The sequence below is a fragment of the Ornithorhynchus anatinus genome, chromosome 16 (assembly GCF_004115215.2).
Source record: "Ornithorhynchus anatinus isolate Pmale09 chromosome 16, mOrnAna1.pri.v4, whole genome shotgun sequence".
Classification (NCBI taxonomy): Eukaryota; Metazoa; Chordata; class Mammalia; order Monotremata; family Ornithorhynchidae; genus Ornithorhynchus; species Ornithorhynchus anatinus.
This window is the reverse complement of record NC_041743.1, coordinates 7,454,012-7,466,398: the sequence shown is the minus strand read 5'-3', so window position 1 is coordinate 7,466,398 and position 12,387 is coordinate 7,454,012. Positions and strand designations below refer to the sequence as shown.

The 12,387-nt window shown below is 47.0% G+C and overlaps 1 protein-coding gene and 1 long non-coding RNA gene across 2 annotated transcripts in view; one reads left to right on the top strand and one right to left on the bottom strand.

Moving 5' to 3' along the window:
- The window catches only part of PAPPA2 (pappalysin 2), a 157,045-nt gene extending 153,527 nt beyond the window's left edge, over window positions 1-3,518 (bottom strand). The window contains exon 1 of the mRNA XM_029081125.2: window positions 2,408-3,518. Coding sequence (XP_028936958.1) covers window positions 2,408-3,281 — 874 coding nt within the window. The 5' untranslated portion in view covers window positions 3,282-3,518. The remainder of the gene's footprint in view (window positions 1-2,407) is intronic.
- Window positions 1-12,387, top strand: part of LOC114817380 — a 36,844-nt gene that overhangs the window by 4,860 nt on the left and 19,597 nt on the right. The gene's annotated exons all lie outside the window — the stretch shown is intronic.

Sequence of the window (12,387 nt, the reverse complement as noted above, 5' to 3'; positions counted from 1 at the left end):
GACCTGAAGTGGAAATGCCAGTGCACCACAAGGGCAGCTGTTCCCCGGGCTTTTCCAGCCTGATTAGGAGAGAGGAGAAACCTCACAGGGACGCCTGTCTGCAAAAGATTTCCGGCCCAATTTTGCACGCCGGATAGGTTAAGAGAGTTCAGATAAGTGCTTTGGGGAACGATTTGAACAGAGGTTGTGGGGGACAGGATTGAGTGGGGAATGGGGGCGTGGGGAGAAGGATGACAGGCTCAGAGGGGAAAAAGCTGCAGCAGGAGGTCTTTTATCTGAAACCAGACTCCGGGACCTCCTACAGGCTAAACAACAGTGACAGACCAATAGGTAGGACGAGAGAGCCTCCCAGGGTCAGGTGCTACAGAGCCCCTGGATCACTTCCCATGCTTTTTTATTTTTTTTTCTCTCCTTCACGGTATCAGAGCAGTAGACTCTGTGAATCTCCAGCAGGCAATCTCCACCAAGCCTTCCTGGCTGCTTTGCAGCCAGGGAACTGATCCCAGGTCCCTTTGATGCTACTACAAGGGGAAAATTCAGCAGTTCCCGGTTCTCGGTCTGGATGCAAGAGCACTCCCTGGTGGGATAGTATTGGCCAGTGAGAAGATGGCATCAAGGGAAAAAGCTGTGAAGTAGCCAGCCCTGGTCAGATAATAATCTTATTTTATTATTTCTCCCACTTGGCCCCATAACCTGGATTCCCCCAGTCCTTCATCCCTCCCTCCTCCCTCCCCTTCCCCCACTCCCTTGCAGTCCTGGCCCTTCCCCACTAACTGGCTAAATATTATAGTGCTCAGTGTCTGAGAATCCCAGCTGCCAAAGCCAAAATTACGGTCAAAGGAGGGGAAGTTAGAGGCGGGAAAAGGAGACAGAATTGGAAAGGGATGTCCTAGCATTACCTTGTTTGTCAAGAACCACTCACTACAGCTCCCTTTTCCCTCTGGAACTGAAACTCATCCTCTCCTTCTCGGGCAGCACTGCTGCCTCAGAAGACTGTGGCTTTTAGACCTCAAAGACACTAGGGTTCAGTTCCTAACTCCCGTCCCTGCTTGCCACCTCACTTTTCCCCACCTGCAGAAGGGGAATGGATGATCTTTCCCACCCTTTCAGCTGGGACGGGGAAGGTGGATGCAAATTGTCAGACCCTAGTGTTCCTCTCATTGTGCTACTGCATGCTTGCAAGAATGTGGAGAAAGCTGCCCTCCCTACCTTCCTCCTTCTTCCCCCCCACCAACTCCTCAGGGACCCGTCTTTTCTCGATCCAAAACTCTGGACTTAGAACTGAGTCCACCTCAGAGGAAGAATCGGCTGGGTCGAGGGGGATGCATAGTCCCAGGGAGGTTGGGAAGGATGCAACAGTCTCTGGGCAGACAGCATCTCTCTGGGCTTGGTCTCATTTGAGAGAGGAGCCTGGAGAGTGAAATGGTCCCAGGTGGGAACCTGACCAGTCTCCTGCACTGTTGCCAACCTGACCGCTCCATCCCCTCCCTCCCCCATCCCAGTCCATCCCAAACGAGCTCCTCCATCCATGCTCCCTTACAGAGCTAAGTCTCCCATTCTGGGGACTTTCCTGGAACACCCAGAAGCCGGGTCTTCCCTTCCCCTCTCTTCACTCTCCAGAGAAGCAAAGAGTTTCCTCCTTTTCCAGAGTTGGAGGGAAGAATTCGGCTGACAGCCTAATTGGAGTTCCTTGTAGCAATGTGCAAGACAAATACAATGTATCTTTTTTTCCCCTCAGATGAATCTTGTCTCAAGAAAATAAAAGAGCATTAGTGCTATTGAGCTCGTCTCCATTTTAATGGTTGGATGAATTATGAAAGTAAGAATAAGCAGAGCCATATGGGTTCAGATCAGTTGTCCATCCAGTCCAATTTTCTTTCTCCAACAGAGACACCAAAGCAAAATTGGATATAAAATCGGGTCCTCGTAGTTGCAAAGATGCCACCTACCATCCGATCCTTTCCCTCCAATACCGCATCATGGGCATATTGTCCGACCCTTCCTTGAACCTAGAGCAGCTATTGAATCTATTTAAATGTAGCAATGGAAGTCTTTAGGGAAAAGATGTGGAAACCACCCAGGGAAGATCTGGTCACCACCATCTTCTAGGTTGTAACCCATCTTACTCTCCCCCCGCCACACCATTTCCCATGGACTTGAATTGACAAGCTTATCAATCAAGTTGATTTTCAACGTCATCAGTACTGTTATTACATGATTGTTGTCATCTGGAACCTCTTGTTCTTAAACCCACTGGTGAGGTTCCTGCATATCCCCTCTCCTGATTTTGGTTCTGATTTTACCTCCTGTGATTTATCCCTCTTTCCCTCCCTTACCCTCTTCTTCGCACCAAATAGGTCAGGCACAAAGCAAGCCTGTAGGACCCTGGAAAGTTGAGTGTCTTTACCTGCTATGACGGCTGGGTTGTTCTGTCCTCCCTCGGGCTTCAACCAGGCTTCCACCGTGAACGTCTCTCTGGGAATCTCAGCCATCGCCTCTGGACGCAGTAGCAATTGCTCCCGCCTTCCGGAAAAGTACAGGATGGGCATCCCTCCCTGGGAGCCAGCAGCATTCCCTTCCCAGGTAGGGCGAGCCCTGCCATCTCCCAAGGGCTTGTTTCTGTCCCTTGGCTGCTTAGGCCTGGGATGGAAGCGGCGAGAGGGGCTGCCGGAGTCTTCCCACTTTTCCTCAGCGTCACTGCCTTCTGCCTCGCGGCGGTGCCTGCCACTCTTTCTGACCTTCCTCCTGGACTCTGGTTCTGATTTGTTCAGGTGCGAAGTGGTGGGGACCACTCCTCTGTTGCTCTCAATCTCACCTGGAGACTCAAATGTGACTTGACTCCCAGAGTAATTCTCGTCATGTCCCTGGGCCTCAGTTTGCCCCTCAAGTTCATCCTCCCCTCCACTCCCAGGTGACCACTTGGATCCACTTCTTGTCTCACTTTTAGTTCTGGTTTGAAAGGCATAGCTCTCTGCCCTCTTCTTGGCCTCTGGCTGGTTTCCCCTTGGGCCCTGGAGTCCCAGCTCCCTCCCAGGGAGGGCGCTAAGATGTTCCACCTGTCTGCTGGGGTACACCCCGAAGAGGTGGTACTGGGGAGCAGCTCTGGCTCGGTGGACTTTGGCCCCGAGCCAGCAGAGATCCCCCTCTTGGGGCAGTTGGTTCTGGTGGCCACGCAGGGCCAGTGCCCGCTTCTGCTTCCAGGCCAGGTCAGAATCAGCAGTGCTGAGCACCCATATGGTCAGAACCACTAGTGTGACTACTAGTATCTTTAAACCCAGCATACCTCTCCTCAGTTCTTTCACAGGGACTTTAAACCTACAGGAAAGACCTGTAATTTGCTTTCAGTCAATCTGAGGAGCAGGCTTGGCCCTAAACCAAATTTATTCTGACTGGGCTTGAACACAGTGTTCAAAACCTGCAGCTCGATGCTTCTCCTTTTAAATTCTTTCTCTCTTTCCCTCCTTTTTTTCTTTGTTTCTTAAACCTGGTGTGACTTCCCAAAAGCCCTCCTTACTGCCCGCCCCCCCCCCCCAACCTCCCCAGCACCTAGCTTCCACTCCTTTCACTCTTTAACCCTAATGGAATGAAGCTAATTTCTCTCAGGTTCCTTTGAGTTTCCTGCCGGGGAAGAGGACTCAGGTTTCTTTTTTCCTACAGTACCTATTCTCGGTGCTACTAGAAGACAAAATCTTGGGCATTTTCTTCTGAGCCAAATTCTTTCCCTGTCTCTCTGCCTCCTTTTCCCTCTCTTTCCATTCCCCCTCTCCCCCTTTCTTTCTCTCTCTCTCTCCCTCACCCCCCTCTCACATGCAGAGTCACATTTGTCTCTGAACTTGCATTAGAAACTTCTCTCAGGCCCCTTTTCTCTTCATTTCATTTTCCCCTCCTTGTCACTTCTTTATTACCAAATTATCCTTTTTATTCTCCACACTTTCTTGGTTCTGCAATAAAATCCCCGGAAGAAGCACTAGACATAGGTGCACAAACACACAGGTATACACACACCCTTACACATGCACAAGTAGTCCGTGAACTGGACTGTCCAAAAACTGCCTAGAGAATCTGGAGATATAAAATTCAAGCTATTACTTAACTTCCACCTTCCCAGTTGTGCTGCTCAGTCAGCTCCAGCCACCCACCAAAGTGGTTTCTGTCCACAGCTTCAGGCTTAGGGTTGCAGCTCGTTGGGTTTGCCCCTTTCCAACTTGTGAGTCTGTTGCCAGCCTTCCTGAAGATCTCCGTCTGGGTGCCTGTTGGATGCCCTAATCACTTCATAGATCGGGGAGACCCATAGGCCACCTCACCGCCGTGGCATCTCGTAGGTTCCTGAGAAGATAAAAAGAAAGAGAGGGAGAGAGAAAAGGAGGATGTACTTCAAGGGACCTGTTCTATCCTTCCCTCTCCCTCTCTCTGCCTGTAATTATGTTCTTGTTTCTTTCATTTAAATGAAAGACAATGATGATGTCAAAGCTAATAAGTTCTGTGCATCACTCCACCTACTCGCGGTCCCCTCCTCCCTCCTGGAAACATCACCACCTCTCTCAGGCCCTGGGGAGATGCAGCCTGCCCAGATGCTCCTCTCCATTTCCCCAGTAAACATTTCTCTGGCTTTCTCTTTCAGCAGGCTCAGCTGACACAATCAATATCAAACAATCAATAGTGTTTCGGAACAGACTTCCTTTCTCTGCTTCTCTGTCTCTTTCTCTTTCTGTCCTACACACACACAAACACACACAAAAACAACAACAACAAACACCCCCCACACACACACACACATACATACACAGCCCCAAAGAGTAACTTGGCCATTCCTGCCTAGGAGAGAATCAATTAATACAAGGTTTCTTGGGACTATTTGCATATCAGTCATGCCTTCCCTTTCTATGCTCAGCATCTTCTGAACAAGAATATCTTGGTTTCTTGTGCCCAAGGTACTTCATACTTGAGGACTCTCTTGGGAGCTAGAAGTCCCCCCAAATCTTCCGCGGACCCCTGGAGATAAAGAATGGTCTCCTATCCTGATATAAGAAGCATTGTACAGAGATTTTTGAAATCACACTGTGTCTCATATCCCCACTTTCTCTTTCTATTTCAATCTCTCATTAAAATGTAGTCTTGCCTGAAATTACTAAAAAGCACTATCAGGTGAATGCAGAGATAAACAACTGGAATCAATAAAACACACAAAATAAGTGGCTAGCAAATAGGACCCAAGACAGGATGGGTAGCTGGGCAAGTGGAGAGATGAGTCAGAAGATGAAAGATGAGCCGAATAGGGCAGAGAGATATACGTGAATTCTGTTTTCTGTCTGACTCTCAAACCCAATTAGTTGTATTATCAACCTGAAGTCAGGCTGTAGCTCATTCTACCTCTCCCATTCTATCACAGCATGCAAACACTCACACACTGCCTTAACTGCAACTGTGTGTGTGTTTGACTGCAGGTAGCTGAACTGAATTACATCATTTTGCAATGTGAAAAATAACTCAACCTCCTAAAATCTCTATGTTGCCAACAGGGCAAAAAAACCCCAAAAAACACAAATTAAGATCTCACTCTCCCCTCTGCTTTGGGTCTGTTCCCCTTCTCACCCCAGCAAGCCCCCCAATAATTTGTTTTTTGTTGCCTAGAAGGGGTCTATTTTTAGCCCCCCACCCATTTATCCCTTGTCGCCCTAAGAAGTCATCCACACAAGAATGAAAATTGAGCTCCGTGTGTATACACCAATTCTGCACGTGGATTCTACTGAAGAGGTTTCCCTGTGCTCTGCCGTTGGTCTTTTATTACTCCCCTCTCTGGGATGACTTTCCTCATTCTAATCCTTTTTACTTACTGACACTTCTCAAAAGAGAAGGCTGCTACACTGTGAAAGAAGGAGAGAAGGAGAAACAATGCAGAAAAGCTGAAATTGAAACAAAGAACACCATTTGGAATGAAAAAGGAGAGATCCCAGCAACGCAGAGAGAGGGAAAAGATGACCAGGTAAGGAGGAGATTGGGAAGAAGAAGAAAGCAATTGACCCAAAAGCAAGATATCATACAATTCATTTCAAGAAGAGGAATAACATAGCAACGGAGAAGATTCCGCTTTGACTTTACCCCCTTTTTAATGTTTGAATTATCTTACAGTGGCTCAATGCTTCCCAGCTGGGTGGCTGCTGCTAGTATTCCATTCATAAGGTTTCAAGCAGCTGCACTAAACTCCAGCTTCCAGTTTAGTTTGTCTCTTTTTTCCCCCACTTTCTCTCCTCTCTCTCCTCTCTCTCTTCCCTCCCCTCTCTCCCCTTTCCTCTCCTCTCTCTCCTCCCTCCTCTCTCTCTCTCCCTCCCTCCCTCCCTCCCCTTCTCTCTCCCTCTCCTCTCTCTCCTCTCTCTCTCCTTCATTCCTTTGCTCACCACTCTCCACTTCAGCTCTTGGCAGTCCAAAGTTTAAAAAAAAAATGTTGAACCATTTCTGTGTTTTCCTCCTGTTGTAACTTTTGCTGTGACATCATAATCCTGCCCACCAACACCCCCACCTCTCTCTCTTTCTCATCCCCCCACTCATCCACTTCCCGCTCCCCCAAAACAGCCTCCTGTTAAGAAGGACTGCTTGTGTCCTTTCGGTGTGTAAAATTTACAAAGACAAGAGAGGGGTGCCCCCTCTCCTGCTCTCTGCCCCCCCACCCCCACCCCCCACCGCTAAACCTCCAATCTCTCAAAGCTTTTAACAATGATCCCATCTGTTTGACATGTGCGGAAAGGTGGGCTGGATTCAAATAATCTGTCAGACAAACCAGATCAAAAACACAGTGTCTGTATTCTCCTCCCACCCCCCACTTCACCCACCCTTCTTCAGTCCCACCACACACATTTAAAAACAGAGGCAGAGACAGCAAGAAGTAGGAATTGCCTGGGACCCACACCCTTGGTGCTAGAGGAAAAGACACCAAATGTGCCAAAGGAAACCCAAAAATTATTTTTTTTAAGTTGCTTGTTTGTTTACAGCAGCCCCCTCCCTTCCACCCAGCTCCCTCCGTCCAGCCCTGCCGTTACACAAGTGCAGGGCTCTGAAGGTTGGTGGGATCTGTTTTGAAATCTGCACCGAAGAGAGTTCCCCCCCCCCTCCTTTTTTTTTCACTCCAAAGCACTATCTGTGGCGATCAGACTAGAGTAGAGTTGCCAGCAAATGCTGGAGGCCCCTTCTAGGGTACAGGCTTTCAAACCAGCAAAGCTGGAGGGAATGGATTTAAGGATACACAGCAGGAGCTGGCCGAATTTATTTTATTTTGACGGGGATAGCATGGGGAGAAATATCACTGCCCAGGGGATGAAGGGAGAGATTGCGGATTTCTCAAAACCATTCTAACAGGAGGAATGGAGTCTTCTTCCACAGGTAAATCTACGAGGATTGAAGCTTACGGATAAACAGAGTGAGGGAGACGGGAGGGTAAGAGAGGAGAGGGAAGGAAAGAGAAAAGGAGGGAAGAGAGAGGGCATGCAAGGACAGAGCGAAAGATAGAATAGAATCTGGAGACCCAGAACTACATAGAAACAAGTTAGATAGTTGATGGATAGACCGAATGAAACCAAATAAATAGACAAAGAAGGGTTAGGAAGATGAGGGGGTAGATGATGTAAATAGGAAATAAAAGGTACTCAAAACAGTACCTGCTCTTAAAATTCAGGAATTTAAAAGCTTTGCAAAGCCAGGCTTGAAGCTGATCCTTCAAATAAATCCCTGTCCCCTCTCCCGTCTCCTTTTCTCTGTTCTTCCTTTCTCCTTCATTTCTTCCTTCCCCTCTCCCTTCTATTCTCTCTTCATCATCTTTTTGCATCTTTTCCTCCTTCCCCTCTCCCTTCTCTTCCTGCTCCTCCTCTTCCTCTTTTCTCCTTCTCTCTCTTCCACCTCTCCAATCCCCTCCTCTTCCTCCCTTTTGCTCTCCCCTGCACCCCACAACCCAACCCGGTCTCTTTCCTGCCCACCCTTCAGGGAGAGACCTTAGCATGGCAAGAGTGGCAGCGCTACCTGTCGGCTTCTTCTCCAGCTGTAGGGCTTCCCCCACATGCCCTCTTCTCTGCTTCTCCCTCCGTGGGCCCCAGGGCAATCCCCAGGCCCTAGCGCCCACAGCCCCAGACCACCTCAAACCATCTGAATGCCATTCACAACCTCCGGAGACATTGAAGCCGGAGAAGCTCAAAGGTCCCTGAGCTGTTTGGCTTGGATTTGCTGCTATTGTTGCGGTGCTGATCAATCATCATTATCGCTTTCGTCATTATTAGTCAGAGTAATTGAATCCCGGGGTTAGCCGCTCTAAGCCGGTGCCCACCCACAGTATGCAGTATCCATGGGACCCCCTTAAAAGGTCTGCTGCTCTTTCCTTCAGTTCTGACCCAAAAACAGATCTCTTGGGAGGCGTTCAGCTGGGATTGATCCAGAAACTCAAGCAGGAAAACCTCCCAAACTGCACCCAAGACAGTATCTGGATCTAGGGATGGGCGGGTCCGTGTCATCCCCGAGATAAAATGACACCCGGAAACCGGAATTTCTGCCATATGTTTATGGGAATCTTATTCAGCAAGAGCTGGAAGGAGTGGGGTTCTTCAAGAATTTCACTTGAAGACATTGATATTATGACTTACAGCTTTCCCCATTCTCCTTCACAATGCAAAGGCAGGGTTGTTGGTTTTTTTTTTTCCATTTATGGCACTTGCTACGAGTCTTCCAACATCTGTTGAACACACAGTAGCATTGCCAGCAGATCGGGAAGTTAAGGCAAAATAATGAAATAAAATGTCCTTAAGTGCTCTATGTATAGGCTCATTCACAGGGAGTAATCTATAAACTGGTATAGTCTCACCTAGAAAGAGAAACAGATGTCTACTTACACATATAGATTTAAGCCCGGTGAGCAGAGACCTTGTCTAAAGCTATTTCATGAGAACTTTCTCTCTCCCTCTTTAGACTGAGCACCAACTTTGTCGTTATAGCTCCTTAAATGCTAGAGGATACTACTTTATTATTGATCACTGCATAAGTATGACTGTAAATTATTCCCGACACCAATAGCTGTGCTTTACATGGTGTTTCTCATTCGAGAAGATTAATGTTCCTCGGGATTCAGTCTTCCCATCATCTCCTCTGATGGAAGCAGGTGGAAGGCAGGGCACCAGCTCCAAATGTTTTCCTTAAGAAGTTTCCATTTGAGATTTGCCCGTGTGGACCTGTCCTACTGATGGGATGGGATCATGCTGGCCAAGAACGCTCAGCGATCACCATCAGTCTTGCCTACTGCGGTTGATGTCTGAGTTGGGAAGATAACTGGCATTGGTATTTTGCTCCCCTCTCTGGGCAAAAAAAATAGGAAGAGGGGTAGGAAAAAAGCTGAGAGATTATATTAGCTTCCCTTAAGGATATCCTCCCTGTGGGCTTGTCTGCCCCTGTCCCCCCACTTCCCCGGGGCAGGAACTGTGTCTGAATTATATAGTCATCCTTCATATTTGAAGAAGGCACCATTGATGAGAAGTACACTTATGAGGGTGCGTTTGGCTGAAAAATGCCTGGCCACATTGTTGCCACAAAAAGCCTATCCATGGTTGTGCTGTGACGCTTAATGTTTGCCACACCTGGCACTGTTTTCTCTTTTGCCTCTTTGTCTTTCGTTTCTTCCAAAGCTTTTGCTCTGAGAGCCACTTCTTTCTTGATAAGAGTGCACCATTGTAATCTAGTCTTAGTGGTTGACTTGCAGTTTTCAACTGAGATGCAGTATTGGCTGAAGCTTCATGTTACCATGCCCTTAACACACTCCCTCTGGCCTCCTTGCTTTCTGTTTCCCAATTTTGGCTCTCCATATAGCGGTTGTGGGGGTATCCTGCTGTCCGAATGCATGTCTCTGCCTATTCATGAATAGCTCTCTTTCGCTTTGGAAGATGACAGTTACTGAAGGTGAGATTTTATGCATAGCTGAGAGTGGGGCTGAAAAGACCAGTGTCTGACAGTCTCTTCTGCATCATTTGTTCATAAAGATGCCAACCTACTTGCTGACTCTGCCTCTCAGTATTCTGATCTTTGCGAAGGTTTTTCTCCTGCCTTCGATTGCAGCCCACCAGTCTGGTCTGTCCGCTGCCGGAATCTTCCAACATGCTATGACACATTGTTTAAAACCTTGCCTGTGAGTCATTTAATAGTTTACTCTGCCCTCCCAGATTGAACAGAAGGGTAAGAGTGCGACAACGCAGCAGTAGTGGAGAGTTAATTTACTAAGACTGTAGGAGTCAGTGGAGAGGAACAGAAAAGTGAGAGTTCTACTGCAAAGCAATGGGGGACTTAATTCGTTGAGGGCAAATTGTACGCAGCCCTAGCGAGAGAGAAAGAGAGCAGTAGATGGAAGAAAAACTGCCAAGTGCCCCTTTCCTTCCCCTTCATTCTCCCTTCCTTTCCTCCTCCCCTTATTGATAGACTTCAATTTTATATGACAGGCATGTTGTAATAAAATTGTGCCCAAAAGGGGAGTAATTTTGTGAGTAAATTTAGTAGTGTGGATGAATCAATCAGTGGTATTTATTGAGCACTTACTCTATGCGTGGCTCTGTACCAAATACTTGAGAAAGTACAATATAAAAAAGTAGGTAGACTTGGGTCCCTCCCCCAAGAGGAGTTTACAGTCTACAGGAGAAAACTGTGTCAATCAGTCAGTCAGTCATAGTTATTGAGCATTTATTGTGTACAGAGCACTGTCCTGAGCACTTGGGAGAGTACAATATAACAGACACAGTCCCTGCCCACAATGACTCAAATAGAAATTAGATAGCATTTCCAGAAGAAGGGAGTAGCCCACAGTGTCAAAGGTAGCTGAGAAGTCAAGGTGGATTATGATAGAGTCCATTAGATTTTCATTCATTCATTCATTCATTCAATATATTTATTGAGTTCTTACTCTGTGCAAAGCACTGTACTAAGAGCTTGGAAAGTAAAATTCAGCAATAAAGAGAAACAGTCTCTGCCCACACAGGGTTTACAATCTAGAAGGGGGGAGACAGACATCAAAACTAGTAAAAAGGCATTAATATAAATAAATAGAATTATAGATATGTACACATATACACAAGTGCTGTGGGTTGGGTGGTAGAGCAAAGGAAGTTAGTCGGGGTGACGGGGAGGGGGAGCTGAGGTAAAGGAAGGCTTAGCTTGGGATTTGGGAAGGTCAGTGGTGACTTTGTGGAATGCAGGCTAAATGGGGTGAAATCAATCAATTAGTGGTATATATTGAGTGCTTACTGTGTGCAGAGCACTGCCCTAAGTGTTTGGGAGAACACAGTGCAATAGACTTATTAGACACAATCCCTGCACTCAAAGATTTTACAATCTATTGGATTGATTGATTACCCTTTTCCTTTATATGATGTACTGCTGTATCATAGAGGAAAACTAGGTTGGACTAACAGGACTAGGTTGGACTAACTTACTCACTAGTTTGTGGTCGTCAAGGTTATTGAGCAGTATTAGTGATTTTCTCTCTTCCTTTAGCAGATATGAAAATAAAGCTTGTTCCCTTAGAAGCCCCAGTCCTGATAGGTTTATTCCTCCTCTTTGAAAAAAGAGGGACATTGAGTTTCCCCTTTTCCCATGTTCGGTAAACTCTCAGTTCTCAAACACAGGAATCCGATTTTGGGATTTCATCTCCAATGAAATGTAGCTGTCTCTCTGAGGTCACGTGCCCAGATGCACAAGCACAGATTACAACAATGCGAGAGAGGAGAAGTATGGATGTTTGTTTTATTCTGGCCTGGAGACAGGGTTAAGCTCCTTCAGTTACCAAATAGCTTTGTGTCTATAGCTGCGATGATGATAGGTTGGGAGTTATTTGTAGCAATGAGGGTGAGACAGAAGAAAGCATGTATCCCTGGAGGCATTTAAGGTGGTTTCTAGTAGAACCTCAGAGCACTTGCCGGGAACAATCTTCCCTCCCACTTTCAGATGGGACAGCCCCTCCCACTACATATACAATCTTTTTTGTTTTTTCCCATATTGTTACTCCTTCCTTTCTCTCTGCTCCCACGTCTATTTCTTCTCCCTTTTCAAGGAATGGGCTGCCTTGGAAATCTTACTGGAAAATCTTTAAGTTCTCTCAGCAATACAATTAATGGGGAGAGAGGCTTGCAGGAAGTGGGTAGGGCTCGGGGTGGGAAGCAGAAAGAGAGCAGGGTTTGAAGAGTAGAATTTGCTCCTTTGGGAATACAGTGTGAAGAACAAAGAGGATAAGTGACTTACCCAAGGTCACACAAGAGGCTAATGACAGTGCTGGGACTAGAACCTAGATGTCCTGATTCCAAGCCCCATACTTACCACTAGAATCATCTCTCCTTCCCCTGCCTGGTGTCCATTTTCTTGATGGGCAGAAAGACTTCA